Source organism: Embiotoca jacksoni, unplaced genomic scaffold (assembly GCF_022577435.1).
Source record: "Embiotoca jacksoni isolate LCO1_2020_lvr unplaced genomic scaffold, fEmbJac1.0.p SCAF_119, whole genome shotgun sequence".
In the NCBI taxonomy this organism is placed as follows: domain Eukaryota; kingdom Metazoa; phylum Chordata; class Actinopteri; family Embiotocidae; genus Embiotoca; species Embiotoca jacksoni.
In genome coordinates this window covers 62,052-89,989 of record NW_027185251.1, presented here as the reverse complement: position 1 = coordinate 89,989, position 27,938 = coordinate 62,052, and the positions used below count along the sequence as shown (strand labels likewise).

General features: G+C 45.0%; 1 protein-coding gene across 4 annotated transcripts in view; it reads right to left on the bottom strand.

The window, feature by feature from the left end:
* Window positions 1-27,938, bottom strand: part of LOC138194957 (suppressor of tumorigenicity 7 protein homolog) — a 64,662-nt gene that overhangs the window by 2,361 nt on the left and 34,363 nt on the right. For 2 of the 4 annotated variants that reach the window (XM_069144009.1, XM_069144008.1), the window contains exons 4-13: window positions 15,412-15,466; window positions 14,435-14,550; window positions 14,196-14,271; window positions 8,029-8,183; window positions 7,802-7,899; window positions 6,946-7,060; window positions 2,511-2,583; window positions 1,800-1,902; window positions 400-550; window positions 161-253 (exon numbers count right to left, since the gene is read on the bottom strand). In XM_069144009.1, coding sequence (XP_069000110.1) covers window positions 161-253; window positions 400-550; window positions 1,800-1,902; window positions 2,511-2,583; window positions 6,946-7,060; window positions 7,802-7,899; window positions 8,029-8,183; window positions 14,196-14,271; window positions 14,435-14,550; window positions 15,412-15,466 — 1,035 coding nt within the window. Of the gene's footprint in view, window positions 1-160; window positions 254-399; window positions 551-1,799; window positions 1,903-2,510; window positions 2,584-6,945; window positions 7,076-7,801; window positions 7,900-8,028; window positions 8,184-14,195; window positions 14,272-14,434; window positions 14,551-15,411; window positions 15,467-19,897; window positions 20,204-27,938 lie in introns of those variants that run through there. The other 2 variants (XM_069144006.1, XM_069144007.1) reach the window with 2 other exon arrangements.

Genomic DNA, 27,938 nt, shown 5'->3' with positions numbered 1-27,938 from the left:
CACACACACACACACACACACACACACACACACACAGTGTGTAACAGGAAACAGGCACATGTTTCAGGAGGTCTGTTGGAGGTCTGTTGGACACAGTGTGTGTGTGTGTGTGTGTGTGTGTGTGTGTGTGTGTGTGTGTGTGTGTCCGAGCGTGTCTTACTGGGTAGCAGCTCCCTGTCGGCTGTCTCTGTGCAGATGGGGTAGGGGTAGAAGAGGTGACCCTTCTCCAGAGGATACGGGATCATTCTGAATGCTGCACACACACAACAACACGCACAAGGAGCACTGGCGTTATAAAGGGCTCCACACACACTGATGACCTCAGAATAACCCGTGTGTGTGTGTGTGTGTGTGTGTGTGTGTGTGTGTGTGTGTGTGTGTGTGTGTGTGTGTACTCACTGCCCTCCCAGGTGCAGTGCAGCAGGTTGAGCGCCCCTTCCACCCGTTTCCAGTGCTGCAGGTGGAAGAAGGCGTAGGCGATGGCCTCACTATCGCCTCTTTTCAGGATGTGTTCTGGAGGAAGAATCAGACTCTTCATCTCCAGCAGGTACTGAGGAAGAGGAGGTGGAACGAAGACAGGTGATGAAGCACACCAACAGGAATGTGATATTAAAGGGAAATCAGATGTAGCTGAAGTATGTAAATATACAGTGTTAGTATGTAAGTATAGTGTTAGTATGTGCGTATCGAGTGTTGGTATGTAAGTATGCAGTGTTAGTATGTAAGTATACAGTGTTAGAATGTAAGTATAACTTGTTACTATGTAAGTACAGTGTTAGTATGTAACTATAAGTACACATTGTTAGTATGTAAGTATACATATACAGTGTTTGTATGAAAGTATAGTGTTAGTATTTAAGTACACAGTGTTAGTATGTAACTATAAGTACACAGTGTTAGTATGTAAGTATACGTATACCGTTAGTATGTAAATAGACAGCGTTACTATGCAAGTACATAGTGTTAGTATGTAAGTACACAGTGTTAGTATGTAAGTATACAGTGTTAGTATGTAAGTACACAGCGTTACTATGTAAGTAGTGTTACTATGCAAGTACAGTGTTAGTATGTAAGTATACAGTGTTAGTATGTAAGTACACAGTGTTAGTATGTAAGTATACAGTGTTAGTATGTAAGTACACAGCGTTACTATGTAAGTAGTGTTACTATGCAAGTACAGTGTTAGTATGTAAGTATACAGTGTTAGTATGTAAGTACACAGCGTTAGTATGTAAGTATACGTACAGTGTTAGTATGAAAGTATACAGTGTTAGTATTTAAGTACACAGCGTTACTAAGTTCACAGCCTTACTATGTAAGTACAGTGTTAGTATGTAAGTATATAGTGTTAGTATGTAAGTATACAGTGTTAGTATGTAAATACACAGCGTTACTATGTAAGTAGTGTTACTATGCAAGTACATAGTGTTAGTATGTAAGTATACAGGGTTAGTATGTAAGTACACAGTGTTAATATGTAAGTATACAGTGTTAGTACGTAAGTATACAGTGTTAGTATGTAAGTATGAGGTATGACAGGTAGGAGGCCAAACAATACTGAAAATGAAAAGAATAAAATAAGTTGTTTTCAATAAGATTTACTTGAGTTGAAATGGAGGGATATTATCTAACTGGGCAGGTCTTAATATACTGATCATAGACATACCACCCAGGTGGCGCATGTCCAACTAGTGTGTGTGTGTGTGTGTGTGTGTGTGTGTGTGTGTGTGTGTGTGTGTGTGTGTGTGAGTGTGTGTGTGTCTGTGAGTGTGTGTGTGCGTGTGCGTGTGTGTCCTCACTTTGGGTACGTGTGGGTTGAACTCCACCGCTCTGTGGATGGCTTCTACTGCGTTCATCTCTGCTGTACTCAGACCTCTTCTGGATGCTGCTTCTGGAGAGAATCTGTGGGACACACACACACACACACACACACACACACACACGCACACACACACAGGTACACGCACACGTGACTGATATGACTTTGTAACTGCCCACCTGTCACTGACTGTCACTGACTGCAGCATCATATAAATCAGGTAAACAGGTAAATAAACCCTGACAGGTAAAAGCAAGGGTTGTTTGAGGATAGGTGTACATGTGAGGACCAGAACCAGGAAACAACAGAACTCTCGATGGTTTTTCAAGGTGTATTATTTACATTTGATTGTTAAAGTGTAAATTATGGAGTGCTCTGGATCTGTTCAGGAGTGCTGTCCAAGAACTGATTTAAATTAGAAACGATAAATACAAACAGTGGGTGGTTTCATCTTGTGTATAGATGAGTATATTATCTGTTTTATATTCTACACTCAGAGATGTGAGTGGAGAACTGGAGTGAGACAAAAACACCCCGAGCTGCTGCTGCTGCATCCCTCAGTATTACCTCTCATAATCATAATGAACAGCTCATATTCATGTCATATTGTTTCTGATGTTTTGTACAGTTTGACCTGTGAACCAGCAGCAGGTTCTGATCCCTGAATGATCTGATGGAAGGAGGTACTCACTTGTCCGACACCGCCCGGGCTTTGAGCAGCGCTGCTGTGTAGCATATTGTTGCAGATTTGGGTAAACTAATATCTGTGGGGGAGACAGAGAGCAGAGGGGGGAGGGGGTTAGTATTACAGGTGATAGGGGGTGGGGGTGTTAGTATTACAGGTGATAGAGGGGGGTAGTATTACAGGTGATAGAGGAGGGTAGTATTACAGGTGATAGAGGGTGGTAGTATTACAGGTGATAGAGGGTGGGGGTGTTAGTATTACAGGTGATAGGGGAGGTTAGTATTACAGGTGATAGAGGAGGGTAGTATTACAGGTGATAGAGGGGGGTAGTATTACAGGTGATAGAGGGTGGTAGTATTACAGGTGATAGGGGAGGGTAGTATTACAGGTGATAGAGGGGGGGGGGTTAGTATTACAGGTGATAGGGGAGGTTAGTATTACAGGTGATAGAGGGGGGGTAGTATTACAGGTGATAGAGGAGGGTAGTATTACAGGTGATAGAGGGGGGTAGTATTACAGGTGATAGAGGGTGGTAGTATTACAGGTGATAGAGGGTGGGGGTGTTAGTATTACAGGTGATAGAGGAGGTTAGTATTACAGGTGATAGAGGGTGGGGGTGTTAGTATTACAGGTGATAGAGGGGGGTAGTATTACAGGTGATAGAGGAGGGTAGTATTACAGGTGATAGAGGGTGGTAGTATTACAGGTGATAGAGGAGGGTAGTATTACAGGTGATAGAGGGGGGGGGGTTAGTATTACAGGTGATAGGGGAGGTTAGTATTACAGGTGATAGAGGGGGGGTAGTATTACAGGTGATAGAGGAGGGTAGTATTACAGGTGATAGAGGGGGGTAGTATTACAGGTGATAGAGGGGGGTAGTATTACAGGTGATAGGGGAGGGTAGTATTACAGGTGATAGAGGGGGGTAGTATTACAGGTGATAGAGGAGGGTAGTATTACAGGTGATAGAGGGGGGTAGTATTACAGGTGATAGAGGGTGGGGGTGTTAGTATTACAGGTGATAGAGGAGGGTAGTATTACAGGTGATAGAGGGGGGGGGGGGGTTAGTATTACAGGTGATAGGGGAGGTTAGTATTACAGGTGATAGAGGGGGGGTAGTATTACAGGTGATAGAGGAGGGTAGTATTACAGGTGATAGAGGAGGGTAGTATTACAGGTGATAGAGGGGGGGGGGGTTAGTATTACAGGTGATAGGGGAGGTTAGTATTACAGGTGATAGAGGGGGGGGTAGTATTACAGGTGATAGAGGAGGGTAGTATTACAGGTGATAGAGGGTGGGGGTGTTAGTATTACAGGTGATAGGGGAGGTTAGTATTACAGGTGATAGAGGGGGGGTAGTATTACAGGTGATAGAGGAGGGTAGTATTACAGGTGATAGAGGAGGGGGGGTTAGTATTACAGGTGATAGGGGAGGTTAGTATTACAGGTGATAGAGGGGGGGTAGTATTACAGGTGATAGAGGAGGGTAGTATTACAGGTGATAGAGGGTGGGGGTGTTAGTATTACAGGTGATAGGGGAGGTTAGTATTACAGGTGATAGAGGGGGGGTAGTATTACAGGTGATAGAGGAGGGTAGTATTACAGGTGATAGAGGGGGGGGGGGGTTAGTATTGCAGGTGATAGAGGAGGGGTAGTATTACAGGTGATAGAGGAGGGTAGTATTACAGGTGATAGAGGGGGGGGGGTTAGTATTACAGGTGATAGGGGAGGTTAGTATTACAGGTGATAGAGGGGGGTAGTATTACAGGTGATAGAGGAGGGTAGTATTACAGGTGATAGAGGGGGGGGGGGTTAGTATTACAGGTGATAGGGGAGGTTAGTATTACAGGTGATAGAGGGGGGGTAGTATTACAGGTGATAGAGGAGGGTAGTATTACAGGTGATAGAGGGGGGGGGGTTAGTATTACAGGTGATAGGGGAGGGGTAGTATTACAGGTGATAGAGGAGGGTAGTATTACAGGTGATAGAGGAGGGGGGGGTTAGTATTACAGGTGATAGGGGAGGTTAGTATTACAGGTGATAGAGGGGGGTAGTATTACAGGTGATAGAGGGGGGTAGTATTACAGGTGATAGAGGGTGGGGGTGTTAGTATTACAGGTGATAGGGGAGGTTAGTATTACAGGTGATAGAGGGGGGGTAGTATTACAGGTGATAGAGGAGGGTAGTATTACAGGTGATAGAGGGGGGGGGGGTTAGTATTGCAGGTGATAGGGGAGGTTAGTATTACAGGTGATAGAGGAGGGGTAGTATTACAGGTGATAGAGGAGGGTAGTATTACAGGTGATAGAGGGGGGGGGGGTTAGTATTACAGGTGATAGGGGAGGTTAGTATTACAGGTGATAGAGGGGGGTAGTATTACAGGTGATAGAGGGGGGGGGGGTTAGTATTACAGGTGATAGGGGAGGTTAGTATTACAGGTGATAGAGGAGGGTAGTATTACAGGTGATAGAGGGTGGGGGTGTTAGTATTACAGGTGATAGAGGAGGGTAGTATTACAGGTGATAGAGGGTGGGGGTGTTAGTATTACAGGTGATAGGGGAGGTTAGTATTACAGGTGATAGAGGAGGGGTAGTATTACAGGTGATAGAGGAGGGTAGTATTACAGGTGATAGAGGAGGGTAGTATTACAGGTGATAGAGGGTGGGGGTGTTAGTATTACAGGTGATAGAGGAGGGTAGTATTACAGGTGATAGAGGGTGGGGGTGTTAGTATTACAGGTGATAGAGGAGGGTAGTATTACAGGTGATAGAGGAGGGTAGTATTACAGGTGATAGAGGAGGGTAGTATTACAGGTGATAGAGGAGGGTAGTATTACAGGTGATAGAGGAGGGTAGTATTACAGGTGATAGAGGGGTAGTATTACAGGTGATAGAGGGTGGGGGTGTTAGTATTACAGGTGATAGAGGAGGGTAGTATTACAGGTGATAGAGGGTGGGGGTGTTAGTATTACAGGTGATAGAGGAGGGTAGTATTACAGGTGATAGAGGAGGGTAGTATTACAGGTGATAGAGGGTGGGGGTGTTAGTATTACAGGTGATAGAGGAGGGTAGTATTACAGGTGATAGAGGGGGGTAGTATTACAGGTGATAGAGGAGGGTAGTATTACAGGTGATAGAGGGTGGGGGTGTTAGTATTACAGGTGATAGAGGAGGTTAGTATTACAGGTGATAGAGGAGGGTAGTATTACAGGTGATAGAGGGGGGTAGTATTACAGGTGATAGAGGGGGGTAGTATTACAGGTGATAGAGGAGGGTAGTATTACAGGTGATAGAGGAGGGTAGTATTACAGGTGATAGAGGGTGGGGGTGTTAGTATTACAGGTGATAGAGGAGGGTAGTATTACAGGTGATAGAGGGGGGGGGGTTAGTATTACAGGTGATAGAGGAGGGTAGTATTACAGGTGATAGAGGGGGGTAGTATTACAGGTGATAGAGGAGGGTAGTATTACAGGTGATAGAGGGTGGGGGTGTTAGTATTACAGGTGATAGGGGAGGGTAGTATTACATGTGATGGGGGGGGGGGGGTTAGTGTTACAGGTGATAGTTGGAGCAGCGTTCAGGAACACTGCAGATTCCCAGAGGTGTTTCTCCCTGAACATGAAGAGGCTGTTTCATGGCTGAAGGATCTCATTCAGATGGAAACACAGAGGAAGTTTAACACCTCTAATAATACAGCAGCTCTGTTAAATGTCTGCATGTAGTTTAGTGTTGCAGCTGCAGTTAATTATGTTTTTATTAGATAATCTGTGGATCATTTTCATGATTCACTGTTTAAATCTTCAAGTGTCAGAAAACATAGAAATGTGTCAAAAATAAATCAAAATATAAGATGTTTTTAAAGCTTCTTTTGTCTGACCAACAGCAGAAAGTACAAATATCCTGTATGTTTAATGTAAAAACTGAAAATCCTCACAAATCAATTATCATCAATTATTCATCAATTATTAAAACTGTTTGTGATTAATTTCCTGCCAACTCGTTAACTGGTTAATTAAATGAATCTTCCAGCTGAAGTTGGTAAACAGCAGAAGTCTTCATCCGTCATCCTCAGAGCTCCTCTGGTATGAGTCCCCTGCAGGATAGAGTCAGTACTACAGGGATGATGTAGTACCGACCCCTGCAGGATTGTTAATAGTACAGGGATTATGTCGTACTGACCCCTGTAGGATAGAATCAGTACTACAGGGATGTTGGTGTTTGTCACTTCTGCAGTATTTAGAAGTAAGAGAATTTCAAAACACTTTGAGTGGAATTTAAGACACTCGTTTCTACTAAAAATTAAATCTTAATAATTATATTTTCTATCAGGTGCAGGTCTGCATGAATATATTAGTTTGCTCAGGGACACTTGTGTTGTGTGTGTAGCTCCAGCATTGTGTTGTGTGTCTGTGTGGTGTGTTGTGTGTCTGTGTGTGTCTCACCGTCGTACTTGGCCAAAACGGCCTGGACGTCGGCGTAGTTCTGGAGTTCTAAGAGTGACTCCAGCAGGTTCTCGTGGATGTTGAACATACTGAGGAGAGGGAACTCCTTCATTAACTGGAAAACACACAACTGTTGTTACATGTAATAGCAGACAGGGGGCGACACATGCACAGTCACTGTTCACTTAGTGTAGTCTGACTGAGTCCTGGCAACACACAGAAGCCTCTCATTTCTAACAACAGTGTGGGTCAGTGTTTGAGTGTGTGTGTGAGTGAGTGAGTGAGTGAGTGAGTGTGTTTGTGAGTGAGTGAGTGAGTGAATGTGTGTGTGTGTGTGTGTGTGTGTGTGTGTGTGTGTGTGTGAGTGAGTGAGTGTGAGTGAGTGAGTGAGTGATTGTGTGCGTGTGTGTGTGTGCGTGTGTGAGTGTGTGTGAGTGAGTGAGTGAGTGAGTGGGTGTGTGAGTGAGTGAGTGAGTGAGTGTGTGTGATTGAGTGAGTGTGTGTGTGTGTGAGTGAGTGAGTGAGTGAGTGAGTGAGTGAGTGAGTGAATGTGTGTGTGTGTGTGTGTGTGTGTGTGTGTGTGTGTGTGTGAGTGAGTGAGTGAGTGTGAGTGAGTGAGTGAGTGATTGTGTGCGTGTGTGTGTGTGCGTGTGTGAGTGTGTGTGAGTGAGTGGGTGTGTGTGTGAGTGAGTGAGTGAGTGAGTGTGTGTGATTGAGTGAGTGTGTGTGTGTGAGTGAGTGAGTGAGTGAGTGAGTGAGTGAGTGAGTGAGTGAGTGAGTGAGTGAGTGAGTGAATGTGTGTGTGTGTGTGTGTGTGTGTGTGTGTGTGTGTGTGTGTGTGTGTGTGTGTACCTACATCTCTCATCATCTTCACTGCCTCCCGTGTTCGTCCCAGCTTCCTGGAGCACATGGCCAATCTCCTCTTGATATACACCAACACGTTGGTGTCTCTTCCTGGAGGGACACACACACACAACGACATCATCATGGAGCCCACACACACACACACACACACACACACACACACACACACACATCACTACTGAATAAAGTAACACCAACACACGTGATGATGTCACTCACTGTGCTGCGCTTCGTACTGAGTACTGTGATGCTGCAGCTGCTGACTGCGGCGGTAACAACCTTCACCAGCCTTCAGGGCCTGTTTAAATAGACGCTCCGCCTCCATGATGGTGGTCGCCTCTTCCTCTGCCAGCAGGATGTACGCTGTCGCACAGCTATAGGCGGGGGGAGATAGTGGGGGTGGGGTTGGGCGGGGTGGGTGGGGAGAACAAGAGGATGAAGAACAGGAGGAGGAAGAGAGAGAGGAGGAAGAGATGAGGGAGAGGAGAGGAGGGGGAGGTATCAGAGAATTAAAACTTGACTTTGTCTTCTGGATTCATTCATTAATTTGCAGCTCAGTATTTCATCATGTTGTCATGACATCATGATGACATCATCTCTGTGACGCACATAGCTGCCTCTCTTCCTTGTGTATCTGAGCAGCTGATCAGAGGAGTTCAGAGAAACATGTCACTGTTGTCACTGATGATCTAAAATGAACCTTCACTGTTGAACATGTGTAACATCTGTAACACGTAGAACACGTAGAACACGAACACATAGAACAACTAGACCATCTATAACACATAGACCACGTAGAACATCTACAACAAGTAGAACATCTGTAAGACGTAGAACATCCAGAACACGTAGAACATTTGTAACACGTAGAACATCCAGAACACGAAGAACATCTGGAACATGTAGAACATCTATAACACGTAGAACACGAACATCTATAACGAAGAACATCTATAACACAGAACATGTAAAACATCTATAACACGTAGAATACGTAGAACATTTAGAACACGTAGAACATCTAGAACACGTAGAACACGTAGAACATCTATAACACGTAGAACACATAGAACATCTATAATGTAGAACACGTAGAACTTGTAGGACATCTATAACACATAGAATACGTAGAACATCTAGACCAAGGAAAAATCTACAACACGTAGAACATGTGGAATATGTAGAACACGTAGAATATGTAGAACATGTGGAACACGTAGAACATGTAGAACATCTATAACATGTAGAACACATAGAAAACATAGAGCATGTAGAATGCGTAGAACACATAGAACATGAATACCACGTAGAACACATAGGACACGTAGAATACGTAGAACATGTAGAATAAGTAGAACGTGTAGAACACGTAGAACGTGTAGAACATGTAGAAAATCTATAAACACATAGAACAAGTAGAACATCTATAATACGTAGAACATGTAGAATATGTAGAACACGTAGAACATTTAGAACACGCAGAACGTATATAACATGTAGAACATGTAGAACACAGAACACGTAGAGCATCTATAACACGTAGAACATGTAGAATATGTAGAACATCTATAACACATAGAACATCTATAACAGAACATGTAGAACACATAGAACACGTAGAGCATCTGTGACACGTAGAACATGTAAAACAAGTTGAACATGTAGAACACGTAGAACACGTGGACCATCTATAATGTAGAACATGTAGAACATCTATAACACGTAGAACATCTATAACACGTAGAACACGTAGAACACCTATAACATGTAGAACATGTAGAACACGTAGAACATGTAGAGCATCTATAACACGTAGAACATGTAGAACATGAAGAACAGCTATAACACGTAGAACTCGTAGAACATCTATAACACGCAGACCACGTAGTACATCGATAACACGTAGAACATCTATAACACGTAGAACACGTAGAGCATGTAGAACACATAGAACACATAGAGCATATATAACACGTAGAACATCTATAACACGTAGAACATGTAGAACATCTATAACACGTAGAACACATAGAGCATGTAGAATGCGTAGAACACGTAGAACATAAATAACAAGTAGAACACAGGACACGTAGAATATGTAGAACACGTAGAATACGTAGAACATGTAGAACACGTAGAACATATATAACTCGTAGAAAATGTAGAACACAGAATATGTAGAACACGTAGAACATCTATAACACATACAACACGTAGAACACGTAGAGCATCTCTAACACAGAACATGTAGAACATCTATAACACGTAGGCCACGTAGAACATCTATTACACGTAGAACATCTATAACACGTAGAACATCTATAACACGTTGAACATGTAGAATACATAGAACACGTAGAACATGTAGAATGCGTGGAACAAGTAGAACATCTATAACACGTAGAACATGTAGGACACGTAGAATACGTAGAACATGTAGAACACATAGAACATGTAAAACACGTGGAACATCTATGACACTTAGAACACGTAGAACATATATAACACATAGAACACAGAACACGTAGAGCATCTATAACACGTATAACATCTATAACAGAACACGTAGAACACGTAGAACACATAGAGCATATATAACACGTAGAACATGTAGAACATGTAGACCACGTAGAACATCTACAACACGTGGAACATCTATAACACATAGAACACATAGAACATCTATAACATAGAACACGTAGAGCATGTAGAATGCGTAGAACACATAGAACATCTATAACACGTACAATACGTAGAACATCTTGAACATGTAGAACACAGAACATCTGGAACACGTAGAACACAGAACATCTATAACATAGAACACGTAGGGCATGTAGAATGCGTAGAACACGTAGGCCACGTAGAACATCTACTACACGTAGAACATCTATAACACGTAGAACATCTATAACACGTAGAACATGTGGAATATGCAGAACATGTAGAACACGTAGAACATCTATAACACGAAGACCACGTAGAACATCTATAACATGTAGAATACGTAGACCATCTAGAACATGTAGAACATCTAGAACACATAGAACATGTAGAACATCTGGAACACGTAGAACATGTGGAATGCGTAGAATACGTAGAACACGTAGAACATCTATAACATATAGAACACAGAGCACGTAGAACACGTAGAGCGTCGATAAAACGTAGAACACGTAAAACATCTATAACACATGGAACACGTAGAACATTTAGAACACGTAGAACATCTATAACACGTAGAACATGTAGAACATGTAGACCACGTAGAACATCTACAACACGTGGAACATCTATAACACGTAGAACACATAGAACATCTATAACACGTAGAACACATAGAACATCTATAACATAGAACACGTAGAGCATGTAGAATGCGTAGAACACATAGAACATCTATAACACGTACAATACGTAGAACATCTTGAACATGTAGAACATTTAGAATGCGTGGAACAAGTAGAACATCTATAACATGTAGAACACGTAGGACATGTAGAATACGTAGAACACGTAGAACATCTATAACACGTACAATACGTAGAACATCCAGAACATGTAGAACATCTGTAACATGTAGAACACGTAGAACATGTAGAATGCGTGGAACAAGTAGAACATCTATAACACAGAACACGTAGGACATGTAGAATACGTAGAACATGTAGAACACATAGAACATGTAAAACACGTAACACATATAACTCGTAGAACACATAGAACCTGTAGAACACATAGAACCTGTAGAACACGTAGAACATCTATAACGTAGAACACGTAGAAAATTTATAACACGTAGAACATCTATAACACGTAGACCACGTAGAATACGTAGAACACGTAGAACATCTATAACACATAGAACACGTAGAACATCTAACACGTGGACCACGAAGAACTTCTATAACACGTAGAACATCTATACCACCTAGAACATCTATAACACGTAGAACATCGATAACACGTAGAACACGTAGAACATCGATAACACGTAGAACACGTAAAACATCTATAACATATAGAACACGTTGAACATTTAGAACATGTAGAACATCTATAACACGTAGAACATGTAGAACACGTAAAACATGTAGAACATCTATAACACCTAGAACACGTAGAACATGTAGAACGTCTATAAAACATAGAACACGTAGAATACATAGAACACGTAGAACATCTATAACTCGTAGACCAACTAGAACATCTATAACACGTAGAACATCTATAACACATAGAACACGTAGAACATCTATAACACATAGAACATGTAGAACATCTATAACACATAGACCACGTAGAACATCTATAACATGGAGAACATCTACAACATGTTGAACATCTATAACACCTAGAACACGTAGAACATCTATAACACGTAGAACATGTAGAATACGTAGAACACAGAACATGTAGAACACGTAGAACATTCATAACATGTAGAACATCTATAACACGTAGACCACGTAGAACATCTATAACACGTAGAACACATAGAATACATAGAACATGACAACATGCAGCTCTCTTCCTGTCTGAAGGATGAAGTAGAAAGAAATCTGGATGTGATCATACGATGATTAAAAGAAAGAAAAACAAATGTGCTGCATGAATAAATCATGAGGTGAACTTCTGCCTTCATATGTTGAACATTCAGACCTGCTGCATTAACACACTTCAAATCAAAGAATCCTTATTGATTCAATTCCTCACGTCTAGATTAAAAGACATAAACGGTCGAATCATAGGTGGTTCAAACAAACAAAAACATCTGTAACAACTTGAGATATTATTGTGTTTCACTGTGTGTTGAAGAGTTTTGTCTACATTATAACGTATGACAGGAAGTAACACAAGCAGCAGATTCATGGTTGGAGCTCCTGAACATGAATTTATCATTCTGTCATCCTCCAGGACAGAGTGCTTCACTGGATACCACCATCATCACACATTATATTATATATCACTCGTATTACATATTATTATATACTCACAGGCCACTTTATTAGGTACACCTGTTCAACTGCTCGTTAATGCAAATATTTAATCAGCCAATCACATGGCAGCAACTCAATGCATTGAGGCATGTAGACACGGTGAAGACGAGCTGCTGAAGGTCAAACGGAGCATCAGAACAGATAAGAAAGGTGATTTAAGTGATTTGAAGGTGGCATGTTGTTGGACCCAGATGGGCTGGTCTGAGTATTTCACTAACTGATGATCTACAGGGATTTTCACCAACAACCATCTCTAGCTTTACAGAGAACGGTCCGACAAAGAGAAAATATCCAGTGAGCCGCAGTTCTCTGGGCGAAGATGCCTCGTTAATGCCAGAGGTCAGAGGTCAGAGGAGGTCAGCCAGACTGGTTGGAGATGATAGAAGGAAACAGCAACTCCAATAAGCACTTGTTCCACGAGAGGTATGCAGAAGATCTGAACAACACGTGGAAGCTTGAAGCAGACGGACTCCAGCAGCAGAAGACCACCGGGTCCTCCTGTCAGCTAACAACAGCAAACTGAGGCTGGATTCACACCGGCTCATTGGACAGGAGAAGATCGGAGTAACGTCTTTGTCTGATGAGTCTGGATTTCTGCTGCCACATTCAGATGGTCGTCAGAGTTTGGCATCAACGACATGAAAGCGTGGATCCATCCTGCCTGGTATCAGCGGTTCAGGCTGGTGGTGGTGGTGGTGTGGTGGTGGAGGGATGGTGGAGGGATATTTTCTTGTCCCACTTTGGGTCCTTAGTACCAGCTGAGCATCATGTAAACACCACAGCCTACCTGAGTATTGCTGCTGACCGTGTCCGTCCCTTTATGTCCTCAGTGGACCGTCTCCTGATGGCTGCTTCCAGCAGGATAACGCACCACGTCACAAAGATCAAATCATCTCAAACTGGTTTCTGGAACATGATGATGAGTTCACTGGACTCCAACGGCCTCCACGGTCACCACATCTCCATCTAATAGAAGCTTTGGGATGTGGTGCAACGGGAGATTCACATTACGGATGTGCAGCCAACAAATCTGCAGCAACTGTGATGTTATCATGTGAAAATGAAGCAAAACCTCTGAGGAATGTTTCCAGCAGCTTGTTGAATCTTCGACACCAAGAATTAAGAATTAAGCAGTTCTGAAGGCAAAAGGGTCCAACGGTACCAGCAAGGTGTACCTAATAAAGTGGCCGGGGAGTGTATATCATTCTTATTACATATTATTATATATGATTCTTATCATGCATCATATAATATATTATTATGTATAACTCTCATTATATATTATATTATAAATTATTATATATCACATTATATATTATATTATATTAGATATTAGTATACATCAGTCAGTGTCAGAAGAGTTGTCTAAAAGAGAAGAAGACTCACTCTTCGAGCTCAAGAGCTTCGTGTGCTGCAGAGATGCGAGCCTGTGGGTTCCTCTCTCTCCACGCCTTCTGCATGACTGACAAGCACACACAAACAAACACACACACACACACACACACACACACACACACACACACACACACACACACACAGTATTCATCATGTCAGCGGGGTCATGTGACCAGCTGGGCACATGAATCCAGACACACGTATGTTCACATGTTCCAGTGCTTCCTTACTGGCGTCAGCCGGCCGCAGGTGGTCTGAGTCACAGGTGAAGAAGGTTTGGTGGTCCTGTGCTGACAGGTTCATGTCGTAGTACGTCAGCGGCTCTCGACCCGTCACCCAGGTATACCTGAACACCAGCACACACACACAATAACACACAATTAGGATAAAACATGATTATCTAAATGGAAGCAGCTGAAGAAGGTGAAAGGAACAGGAGACGTCTCTGAACTACAGCAGGAGAATCGTTAGTGGAGGAAGATGAACAGCAGCAACAGAGATGAACACGAGGCAGAAAACTAAAGGACGACAGAGAACTCAGGCTGACCAGGAGAAAGCAGAGGGCAGGAAAGAAATCATATAATTATAGAAATCATAGAAATTATAGAAAGGCAAAATAGATTTAACAATAACATGAAGACAAAGGAGACGAGACATGATAGAGTGGGAAGATATTAAAAAGTGGTGTAAAATACAAATAAAGAAGACAAACAAGAGGGAGAAGAGAGAGCATGAAACATGAGAACATGAGAGAACATAAAAACATGAGAGAACATCAGAGAGAACATGAGAACATGAGAAAGAACATGAGAGAATGAGAACATGAGTACAAGAGAACATAAGAGAGAAAATGAGAACATGCGAGAACATGAGAACATGAGAAAATGAGTACGAGAACATTAGAGAACACAAGAATGAGAACATGTGAACGTGAGAAAACATGAGAACACAAGAGAGAACGAGAACATTAGAACGAGAACATGAGAAAACATGACAACATAAGAGAACATGAAAGAACATGAGAGAACACAAGAGAACATGAGAGAGAACATAAGAGAACATGAGAGAACATAAGAGAACATGAGAACATTAGAGAACATGAGAACGAGAACATTTGAAAATATGAGAACATGGGAACATGAGAAGATTAGACAGGAGAAGACAGATTAAAGGGAGAACAGAAAGGAGGTCTCCTTGTGTTACTCACCGATTATATTCGGCTCCACGAAATAAATTCAGCGGATTTCTCCAAACTTTACATTCTGCAGGAGAGACAGACAGAAGAAAAGAGGAGGTAAGGAGAGGAGGAGGAGGAAGATGAGAGAAGAGAAGAGAAGAGAAGAGAAGAGAAGAGAAGAGAAGAGAAGAGAAGAGAAGAGAAGAGAAGAGAAGAGAAGAGAAGAGAAGAGAAGAGAAGAGGAATCGTTTAAAACACCACTGTGGGGGCGGGGTGTGGTTAGCTCAGCTGCAGGGGGGGAGAGAGTGATGGAGTGGTTCAGGGAACGGTGCTGGGAGAAGGATAATTGGCGCAGCTGATCTGAATCATGGGATTGGTTTCTCCTTTATAAGTGAGCAGGACCTGGTGAGAAGGAAGGAAGGCAGCGACTAGACGGACGCTCGGAGGCAGGGCAGGAGAGCGCCGGAAGCGAGAGCAGCAAGTGTGTGTGTGTGTGTGAAGGAATAAAAGGAACCGTAAAATGAACTTTGTGGCTCAGCGGGTCGTTTGTATCGCCGAGGAATCCCCACGGTAGCCCAGACGTGCTACACTGGTGCCCAATGTAAGGGCATGGAGACAGGCGGACAGCAGAGTGAAACACCCATGCAGCCGATCGTTGCGCTGGGGCAGATGCTGGGCGGGATCGCGGCAATGCAGCACGACCAGGTGGAGGCAAACCACCAGCTTCTGGGGGCGCTGCAGGTGCAAACAGAGCGACAGACCCGCGCCTGGGACCAGCTCGCGGGCCGGCCCGCAGCGGCCCCACCGGCGCCGGTGCCCTTTACAGGGGTGGCAATGCCTAAGATGATGCCGGCAGACGAGGTACAGGCATTCCTTGAGATGTTCGAGGCAACGGCGGGGGCGTGTGCCTGGCCGGCGGTGGAGTGGGCAGTCCGACTCTTTCCTCTGCTGACTGGGGAGGCGCAGACGGCGGCCCTGGGGCTGCCACCCGGGGCCAGACACATCTACAGGGATGTAAAGAGGGCCATTATGGACCGGCGAGGCCTGTCCCCTGAAGACCACCGGAGAAACTTCCGGGAGGCTAAGCTGGGGCCTGGGGACCGGCCATTCCCCTACGCTCAGCAGCTGAGGGACTCGGCGACCAGATGGCTGCAGCCAGAGAACGCCGGAGGAGCGCCGGCGGTGGTGGACAAAATTGTGGTGGAGCAGTTCACGGCGGGGCTGCCAGCCAGGACCGTGGCATGGGTCTGCTGCCACCGTCCGATGACGCTAGAGGCTGCCATCACCCTGGCCGAAGATCACCTCGTGGTTCATCCAGGCGGGCAGGGGGATGGTGGTCGGCCGCTGGTGGCAGCCCGACCGATTCCCGTGCCGCGGAGGAGGATCCCACAGCCTCGGGCGGCCTGGGCCCTGCCGGCTCCACGGGTAATAACACCCCCCCGGTTCCCTGATTCCTCGGGAGCGGCCAGCCCCAGCACTCTCTGCCGGGTGATGATCGAGGCAACGAAATTACGCTCCATGGAGGATTTTCCACTTGAGCAGTCTCGGGACGATACTCTACGCATCGCCTTTGACCAAGTGATAAGAATTGATGGTCAGCTGGTGCACCCTGACGCAGCGCCGTCATATCTGCACTTTTCATTGATTAGGGACAGACTGTATAGAGTGAGTCGTGACACTCAAACAGGTCAAGAAAACACCCAGTTGTTGGTGCCAAAAAGCCGTCGGGAAATGATTTTCCAGGCTGCTCACTATAACCAGATGGCTGGCCACATGGGATATGATAAAACTCTGGACCGGCTAATGGCCCGGTTATACTGGCCGGGCATCCGGGGGGATGTGCGCCGTTGGTGTGCATCTTGCCCGGAATGTCAGCTGGTAAACCAGCCGGTCATTCCAAGGGTGCCTTTACATCCTCTACCCTTGATGGAGGTCCCATTTGACCGTATTGGCATGGACCTCATCGGGCCATTTCACCGGAGCACACAGGGCTATCGCTTTGTGTTAGTCCTAGTGGATTACGCAACACGATATCCCGAGGCAGTGCCGTTGCGCAGCATTTTTGCAAAGAGTGTTGCGCAGGCTCTGTTTCACGTCATCTCCCAAGTCGGAATCCCGAAAGAGATTCTGACTGACCAGGGCACCCAGTTCATGTCACGAACACTGAGAGAACTTTATGGATTACTGGGCATTAAGTCTATTCGGACCAGTGTTTATCACCCACAGACTGACGGTCTTCTGGAGCATCTGAATAAGACTTTAAAGTCCATGATTCGTAAATTTATACATGACGATGAACGTAATTGGGATAAATGGCTTGATCCTCTGTTGTTTGCAGTGCGGGAGGTCCCCCAGACCTCTACGGGATTTTCTCCCTTTGAACTGCTGTTTGGCAGGAAACCACGAGGGGTGCTCGACCTGCTTAAAGAAAACTGGGAGGAGGGTCCGAGCCCCGGGAAAAATTAAATTCAATACGTCCTGGACCTGTGAGCCTGGACCCGTGAGCAAAACTCCACACACTGGGTCGGATGTCACGTGAGAATTTGCTCCAGGCCCAGGAATGTCAACAATGGCTGTACAACAGAGGGGCCAAGCTGAGGCAATTCACACCGCACCGGGAGAAAAGGTACTTGTATTGCTTCCTTCTTCCAGCTTGAAACTCCTCGCCAAGTGGCAAGGGCCCTTTGTGGTCACACGACGAGTAGGGGACGTTGACTATGAGGTGGTGCGATCTGACAGGGGCGGAGCTACACAGCTCTACCACCTCAACCTTTTAAAAGCATGGAGAGAGGCGGAGTCTGTTTCTCTGGTGTCTGTGGTATCTGAGAGAGGAGCTGGGGCCAGAGGTTCCAAAGTCCACCAATCCTGCCTCGCTCCCTTATGACGCCCATCTCTTCGGGACCCAGAGAACAGACGTTGCCAAGTTGCAGAAGCAGTTTGCTGATGTGTTCTCCCTCCTGCCAGGACGCACGAACCTCATAGTGCACAACATTGAGACGTCTCCAGGCGTGACGGTGCGGTTGCGACCCTACAGGCTACCTGAACACAAGAGAAAAATGGTTCAGAGGGAATTGGCTGCTATGCTGGAGATGGGAGTAATAGAAGAGTCCAACAGTGCCTGGTGTAGCCCCATTGTTCTTGTTGTCAAGAAGGATGGATCTATTCGGTTCTGTGTGGACTATCACAGGGTGAATGATGTGTCATGATTTGATGTGTACCTGTTAGAGCCATATTTTGTGTTGATAACAAATTATATTAGAATTTGCTTTTTTACTGAGGTAATGTAAATCTTTCTTTTGACTTATGAAATAAGATGAAATGCATATGCTGAATAATTAGTATGTATTAGTTGTGATTGACCAGATGATTGTCAGTTGATTATCAGCTGGTTGCCAGCTGATTATCAGCTGTGATAGGGGAGAAGGGGGACTGAGTTGTTTGGTTCTTCTTCACCAAGCATGGAGGAAATGTGAGGAAGGGGCATCGGTACAGTCTTTGACCTCACGTTACAACGAGAATGTTTTGTAAACTTTTTTGATTAATGTGAGAATAAACGAAACGACTGAATCGGCGACTGCAGCGTTATGAATTGGAGCGGTTTAACGTGTGAATCAAGATGGCACAGTTTAAATGAAAAGGACATGGCCATCACAAAGTCAAAGACTCCGGGCCCGCTGGAAGAAGCACTCTTTGATACATCAATGACTGGAATCTACGCTGGATGTCTATAAATGAAAGTTAAGGAACTTCCACGGACGGAGCGCACCGATTGCGCAATAACCAGCTAGTTTCCCGATCCATAGGCGGAGGCCCGTGAGTAAAACAAGACGCATCAAACCAATGAGTAAAGCAACACCTCAAATGAATGAGATGAACTGTGAACTCATAAGGATGATAGGATAAGGATATGTGTGGATACCTGTCAAAAATAAAAAGCAACGGAGACAAATGCGTTTGTTAAGAAGCAATTAAAGTGCCGATGAAAACGAACGAAAAGGAAAGGAGGTGATCAATAAAATGTGAACCTTATGACGAAGAGGAGCGATGGTTGAAGAGAGTGTAAATATGGAAAATGAGTTAAAAACTCTTAGTGCAAGTTGCAGAGGGAGGTTGGGCGCTTGCACACGTAAAATGAATGAACTCAAATCACTGCTTGCTGATGGTGGAAATATTGAGAGGGTGTTAAGCGGCATGAAACAATTTAAGATGATACTGTCAGGAGTTCAGTTTTTTCCTCCGTTTTGCCCCCGATCACCTCTCCTCCTGTGTCCCCTGTTTTTGTCTGTGGCCACGCCACTCACCTCCCATGGCCACGCCCCTCACCAGTCCCAGCAGATGCAGCCACTCACCCCTGATCACCACCTGCAGGTGTGCTGCATCTCCCTGATCACCTCCCCAGACTATATGTAACCTGCCCCTGCACAACTCTGGTTGTGGGTGCATTTTTGTTTAGCCACCCGTCCGTCCTCTGTCTGCTCTCTGTCCGTCTTCCGTCAGCTCTCCGTCAGTCCTGTACCTGTTCCCGTTCCTCCGGCCTCTGTGTCTCCTGCGGATATCCCCGTCAAAATCACCAGTCGGTGGAGTTGCCCTCCCGGCTTGGAAGATTGTTGACGCCGTCCCTTCCGCTGGTCTGCCGGCTGCCCTGTTACCCGTGTCCCCGGGGAGCTGTCGGTTGAGTTGCCCTCCCGACTGGACGTAAAGTGGACACGCTCGGTGCCACCTTTTGGTTTGTAGTTTTTTGGACAATAAAGACTGTATTTTTGGAACTTGAAACCTTGAGTCTGTGAGCTTGCATTTGGGTCCTGGAAAAACACCCCCCCCCCTCATAACAGATACTCAATGAATTTAAAGAAGCTCATGCTGCTGTCCAAAAGCTTTTACCTGCAGAAATAAAGGAAAATGAGAAAATGGACTGGTTTGAGCCCAAAATGGAAACATTTAAGAAATTCTTGATGGAAGTGGATTTATGGAAAACATCATCATCAGATCCCCAGATACTTATTGAACTTATTGCACTTCATGAAGGCTCCGAAGGTCAACCTACAGCACCAGTAAAGGAGGCATGAATGAATATTTTGACAGCTATATGCAACATGGCTCTGTGGAGGAACCAGAATCCTCCCCTGTTAAATACACAGAATTGGGTGCTGTACCTAAAACACCACTTCAGAGATTATTAAATCAACCACCTAAATTAGATACCTCTGAACCGGCTCCAGGGCAGAGAGGATGGGATCAACCAAGGAGTGACACTTCTGAGGAAACAAAACAGACTCTGGTGGTCACAGTAAAGAGCTGCTAACTGTGATCCAGAGACAAAATGAAATTGCAGATCTACTGGTGTTACAGCATAAACAAGCCTCACTTCCCTCCAGACAAATCCCCGTATTTGATGGTGACCCTTTAAGTTTTCAAACATTCATGTGAGCATTTAAGTATGGTATTGAAACTAAAACAAGTGATGATGATAAACTTTACTATCCTGAACAGTATACTAGAGGCCAGCCCAGGGAACTAGTGAGGAGTTGCCTTCATATGGAACCAAACCGAGGCTATGCTGAGGCACAAAGACTTCTGAAAATCCACTTTGGAGATAGAATGAAAATTGCAAATGTATACATGGAGGAAGCTCTCAACTGGAGCAACATTAAGTCTGATGATGGAGATGCATTACATGCATGTGCCCTTTACCTTAGAGGATGTTGCAATGCTATGAAAGAATTAAAAAGCATTGAAGAACTGGATCTTGTGTCTACATTAATGATCATTGTATCAAAACTGCCATATAAGCTAAAAGAAAAGTGGAGAACCACAGCATATGAGCTTTTGGAAAAAACCCAACAAAGGGCCAGATTCTCTGACCTCGTTGCATTTATTGAAAAACAAGCTGGCATTCTGCAAGATCCTCTCTTTGGTGACATTCATGATTCAGTGCCAAAGAGATCCATCCCAAAAAATAACATGGCGGCAGACTCCAATCAACAAACTAAACAAAGAGGAAAAAGTAGTAGCTTTGCTGTGGCAGTTGGAATCAAGAACACTAAAGCAGTGAGGAATCAACAACCTGAAAACCTGTTGGTCAATATTCGTAATGGCAGTTGTTGCATTTGCCGTACAGGCAAACGCTTGTTGGATGAATGTGAAACGTTAAAGGCTCAACCACATAATGTTAAAGTGCATATGCTGAAAGAAAATGGCGTATGTTTTGGCTGTCTAACCAAGGGACACATGAGAAAAACCTGCAAAAGAAGAATGACATGCCAACATTGTCAAGTATTCTACACATTGCCAAACCTGCAGAGAATGAACCATATGTATGTGTATGTATGTATGTATGTATGTATGTATGTATTTACTTTATTAATCCCCGAGGGGAAATTTTTTTCGCTACAGCAGCATACATACAGAAGCAATAAGACAATAATAGAAACAATAGAATAAAATAATAGAATACAATAATAGAATAATAGAAAAGCAATAAAATAAAATAGCAGTAAATAGCAGTAAAAAAATATAAATATGAAATATAAAATGCACAGTATATACAGTACATTATATATCTATATATATCATATACAACAAACCAAGAAACACAGTCAACATATATATATATATATATATATATATATATATGTATATATATATACAGTACAGTATATATCTATATATATAATATACAAACAAACCAAGAAACACAGTCAACAGTGTTATTGTACTGTGATGGATTTTGTCAGAGGTGAGTTATTGTAAAGTCTTATTGCAGTGGGCAGGAATGATCTCCTGTATCTGTCCTTGTGACAGCGGAGCTGGAGGAATCTTTTGGAGAACGTCCTCCTCTGTCCCTGCAGTAGGTGGTGGAGAGGGTGGACAGGATTATCCAATATGGATAATAGTTTGTTCAGCGTCCTCCTCTCCACCACCTTTTCCAGACTGTCCAGTTTGTAGCCGATGATGGAGCCGGCCTTCTTAACCAGTTTGTTAAGTCTGTTGGTGTCACCGGCTCCAATGCTGCTCCCCCAGCAGACCACAGCGAAGTACAATGCACTGGCCACAACAGACTGGTAGAACATCTCCAACATCTCGCTGCACACATTGAAGGATCGAAGTTTCCTCAAGAAAAAGAGTCGACTCATCACCTTCTTGTAGACAGCATTGATGTTGGTCTTCCAGTTCAGTCTGTTGTCATGGAGACACCAGGTACTTGTACTCCTCAACCATGTCTCCCAGAACTCTCAGCGGTTGTAGAGCCGTCGTCTTCCTCCTGAAGTCGACCACCATCTCTTTGGTCTTGGCCACGTTCAGGAGCAGGTGATTTCTACCAGCCCACTCCACAAAGTCCTCCACTACTGCCCTGTACTCATCCTTCCATCCATCCCTTATACACCGACCACTGCAGAGTCATCAGAGAACTTCTGCAGATGTCTTGACTCTGAGTTGTACTGGAAGTCAGTTGTGTATAAGGTGAACAGAAAGGGAGACAGAACAGTCCCCTGTGGAGCTCCAGTACCACTGACCACCGTATCAGACAGCACACTGCCCAGACGGACAAACTGTGGTCTGCCTGTCAGGTAGTCATTGATCCAGGAGACAGTGGGCGCGTCCACCCCCACCACCCTCAGCTTCTCACTCAGCAGCAGTGGTTGGATGGTGTTGAATGCACTGGAGAAATCAAAGAAAGTGATTCTCACAGAGTCACCGGTTCCATCCAGGTGAGACTGAGCTCGTTGCAGCAGGTAGATGATGGCGTCGTCCACTCCCACATGAGGCTGGTACGCAAATTGCAGCGGGTCCAGAGAAGATTTCACCAGCGACCTGAGGTGGGCCAAGACCAGCCTCTCCAGCACCTTCATCACATGAGATGTGAGGGCAACCGGTCGGTAGTCGTTGAGGCCAGATGGAGTCGTCTTCTTGGGGACAGGAACCAGACAGGACGTCTTCCACAGCACCGGGACCTCCTCCTGCTTCAGGCTCAGGTTGAAGAGGTGTTGTAGGACCTCAGCCAGCTGGACGGCGCAGGTCTTCAGGACCACGGGGCTGATGCCGTCAGGTCCTGCAACCTTGCGCTGGTGGATTCTCTCCAGCTGTCTCCTAACCTGGCCAGTCGTCACAGAGAGGGGGGTGAGGGGTGTGTGTGTGTGTGTGTGGGCGGGGGGGGGGGGGGGGGGGTCGACGTGTCGATGGAGGAAGAGCCCTTTGAGATTGAGGGCTCTATGCAGTTCACCAGGGGGCGCAGAGGGGGGAGGGAGGGAGGCAGCAGAGGTGTTTGGGAGGTGTGAGGTGTGGAGGAGACAGATGAGGGTGGTGAACTAAACCTGTTGAAGAAACAGTTTAGTTCATTTGACCTCTCCAGGTTCCCCCTGGTTGTTCCTCTCCAGGTTCCCCCTGGTTGTTCCTCTCCAAGTTCCCCCTGGTTGTTCCTCTCCAGGTTCCCCCTGGTTGTTCCTCTCCAGGTTCCCCCTGGTTGTTCCTCTCCAAGTTCCCCCTGGTTGTTCCTCTCCAGGTTCCCTCTGGTTGTTCCTCTCCAGGTTCCCCCTGGTTGTCTCTCTCTCCCCTTGAACCCAGTAATCTCCTTCATACCGGTCCACACCTCCCTCACGTTGTTCTGCTGGAGTTTGGCCTCCAGCTTCCTCCTGTAGGAGTCCTTGCACTCCTTGAGCTTCTCCTTCAGGTGGCGCTGCACTCTCCTGAGCTTGTCCCTGTCCCCAGACCTGAAGGCTGCTTTCTTCTTATTAAGAAGAACTTTCAGGTCACTGGTGATCCACGGCTTGTTGTTGGGGAAGCATTTTACAGTCCGGGATGGTACGGTGGTGTGTTCACAGAATTTGATGTATTCTGTGATACAGTCCGTCCTGCTGTTGATGTCCTCCCCATGTGGTCCACACAGCACGTCCCAGTCCGTGGACTCAAAGCAGTCCTGCAGGGCGTCTTTAGCCTCCTGTGTCCACCTCCTCACAGTCCTGATGGTTACAGGCTGCCTCTGCACCAGGGGGACATACTTGGGAGTCAGCAGGACCAGGTTGTGGTCTGATCTACCAAGGGGGGGAAGGGCAGTAGTACTGAATGCATCCATGGCATTAGCATACAGTAGGTCCAGAGTTTTATTGTTCCGGGTGGGGCAGTTCACATACTGGTGTAAAGTTGGCAGTACTTTATCCAGACTGGTTAAAGTCTCCAGTAACTAACAAAAATGCACCGGGATGCTGAGTCTGAAGTTTGGACACAGTGGAGTGGATGGTGTCCACTGCTGCCTCTGCGTCAGCTGATGGAGGAATGTAAACAGCGATAACAATGGCGGACGTGAACTCCCTCGGTAAATAATAAGGGCGCATCCCCACGGCTAGCAGTTCAATGTCCGGGCTACAGAAACGTTCCTTCACACACGTGGTCGGGATTGCACCACCTCTCGTTCACATAGACTGCAATCCCTCCACCTTTCTTCTTGCCGCTCCGAACAACGTCTCCGTCCCACCGAACGGTCCTGAAGCCGGTACGGCCGCGCTGTGGTCCGGGAAATGTGAGTGCAGCCATGTCTCGGTGAAACACATGATGCTGCACTCCCGGTACTCTCTCTGGGTCTTTACCAGCGCGCCGAGCTCGTCCGTCTTGTTGGCCAACGACCTCACGTTCCCCATTAAGATCGCCGGTACCGCTGGTTTATATTTCCTCCTTTCCGCCTTTAGCTTAGCTCCAGCTCTGTAACCCCGACGTCTTCTCCGAAGTTCAACGGGGATCTCAGGCCTCGCTCCGGGCAGCAGCAGTAGAGGGCTACTCAGCGCGATCAGCTGATCATGAGAGTAAACAATAACAATGCCCCCAGCCAGAAACGTGGAAAAATTACGGTCCATTACGGACCGTTAACTTAACACACGAGAGAAAGAAAAAAACAACAACTCCGAAGAGGAGAAAGGCTTAAAAAATACAAATAATACTAATAACAAGGGGAGGGGAGCTGCTGCAACAGGCTGCCGCTAGCGTGGCGCCATCTTGCTCGAATATGATAAAAGGACCAAACAGACAAAAAAAATCTGTAAGTGGAACTCTTGTCCCATTGGAAGAAGAGGAGGATATCGGGGCTGGAAAACACTGCATGCTTTCAATAGTACCAGTACAAATAAAGGCTTCCAAAGGCAGCAAAACAATGTTAAGCTATGCATTTCTTGACCCTGGCAGCACAGCAACATTTTGTACAGAGAATCTTATGAGACAACTCAATGTGACAGGAAGGAAAACTAAAGTTCACTTGCAAACAATGGGTCAAAACAAGCCAGTCAATAGTTATGAAATAACTGGACTACAAGTGGGCGATGTGGATGGGAAAAACTTTATTGAGCTACATAAAACATCCACTCAAACAAAGATACCAGTGACAAAGGGGAATATTTTCTCTCAGAATGACCTCAGCAGGTGGCCTTACTTGAAAGAAATACAAGTGCAAGAAATTGATGTGGATGTGGAACTCTTAATTGGAGTAGATGTCCCAAAGGCTATGGAGCCCTGGCAAATCATAAATAGCCAAGGCAATGGTCCATACGCTGTAAGAACGCTCCTAGGATGGGTGGTAAATGGAGCGCTCAATTTATCTTCAGCTGTGGACAAATTTGGAAGGCCAGAGGCATCAGTAAACCGCATTTCAATTAAACAACTGGAAAACCTTCTTGTAAACCAGTACCACCATGATTTCCCAGAGAGCGAGTATGAGGGACAACCTCAAATGTCAGTAGAAGACCGCAAATTCATGCAGCTGGTATCAAGTGCGGCTACACTGAAAGATAATCACCATTACTTACCTTTGCCACTTCGTAATAGAGATGTCATCATGCCCAACAACTATCATATAGCGGAACAGCGAGCACATTACCTTGTCAGGAAATTCAAGAGAGATGCTCCTTATGCAGAAGGGTACAAGGCTTTCATGAAAGATGTAATTGCCAAAGGCTACGCAGAGAAGGTGCCATCAAAGGACCTTCATCCAAATGATGGCAAGGTGTGGTCCATACCCCACCATGGGGTGTATCACAAGCATAAGAAGACAATCAGAGTAGTGTTTGACTGTACATCTTCATACAAAGGAACATCACTCAACAATCAACTCTTACAAGGACCTGACTTGGCCAACTCACTTCTTGGTGTTCTGCTGAGGCTCCGCCAGAAACAGTTTGCCATCATTGCAGATATTGAAGGAATGTTCCACCAAGTTCGTGTTTATGAAGAAGATTCAAACTTGCTAAGATTTCTTTGGTGGCCAGACGGTGACACAAGCCAAAGTTTAAAGCAATACCGAATGAAAGTTCATCTGTTCGGGGCCGTCTCTTCACCCAGTTGTGCTAATTTTGCTCTACAAAAAACAGCAGAGGATAATAAGGACAACTTTGATGCCACAGCAGTTAATACCATTCAATCAAACATTTATGTTGATGACTGCCTTAAATCCCTGGCCACAGAAAAGCAAGCTGTTAACCTCATTAAGAATCTCTGAGCTTTGTGCTAAAGGAGGATTCAAGCTAACAAAATGGGTTAGCTTGGGGAGCTAGTTGAGAGGTCCTGGCTGCTATCCCAGATGAACACAAAGCCAAACAAATTATAGAACTTGACCTGGACAGAGAAAACTTACCTGTGGAAAGGGCTCTTGGGATGTCCTGGGACATTGAAAATGACACATTTGGATTCCAGATAGCAATCAAAACTAGATCTCTCACAAGACGAGCTATACTCTCGACTGTCAGTTCAGTTTACGACCCATTAGGTCTTGCTGCACCTTTTGTACTAAAGGCAAAGCAGATTCTTCAAGATCTTTGCCAGGCCAAGTGCGGATGGGAATCAAAAATTCCTGCTGAACTCTCCAAACCATATGAAAAATGACTAACTGAGCTGCCTCAACTTAAACATTTACAGGTCAGTAGATGTTTGAAACTTGTAGATTTTGGACAAGTGGAAACAATACAGTTGCATCACTTCTGTGATGCCATTGAGCATGGGTTTGGCACTGCCAGTTATCTCAGATTTGTCAACGGTTCAGGGGCAGTTCATGTTGCTTTAGTGATGGGAAAGTCCAGAGTAACACCCCTCAGAAAGATGACCATCCCCAGACTTGAGCTTACAGCAGCCACTTTAGCTGTACGAGTTGATCGGACGTTACGCTCAGTTACATCTAAATCTTCAAGAGTCAATTTTTTGGACCGACAGTCAGTCTGTACTTAAATATATCGGCAATCAGACCAGGAGATTCCACACCTTTGTGGCCAATAGAATTACTGTCATTCATGACTTGTCGAATGATACTCAATGGAGATATGTGGACTCCAAACGAAATCCCGCAGACGATGCTTCACGGGGATTAAACATTGAACCTTTTCTGAAGTCTAAGAGATGGCTACAAGGACCAGAATTTCTGCAAAAGGAGGAATCACAGTGGCCAAAGAACCCAGGCATAATGTTGCAAAGTTCTCTCTCTCCAGATGATCCCGAAGTGAAAAGGGATATGATTGCGAACACAGTGAAGGTGGAGGAAAAAAGTCCCACTAGTAAACTGATTGAGTATTACTCAGATTGGAACAGCC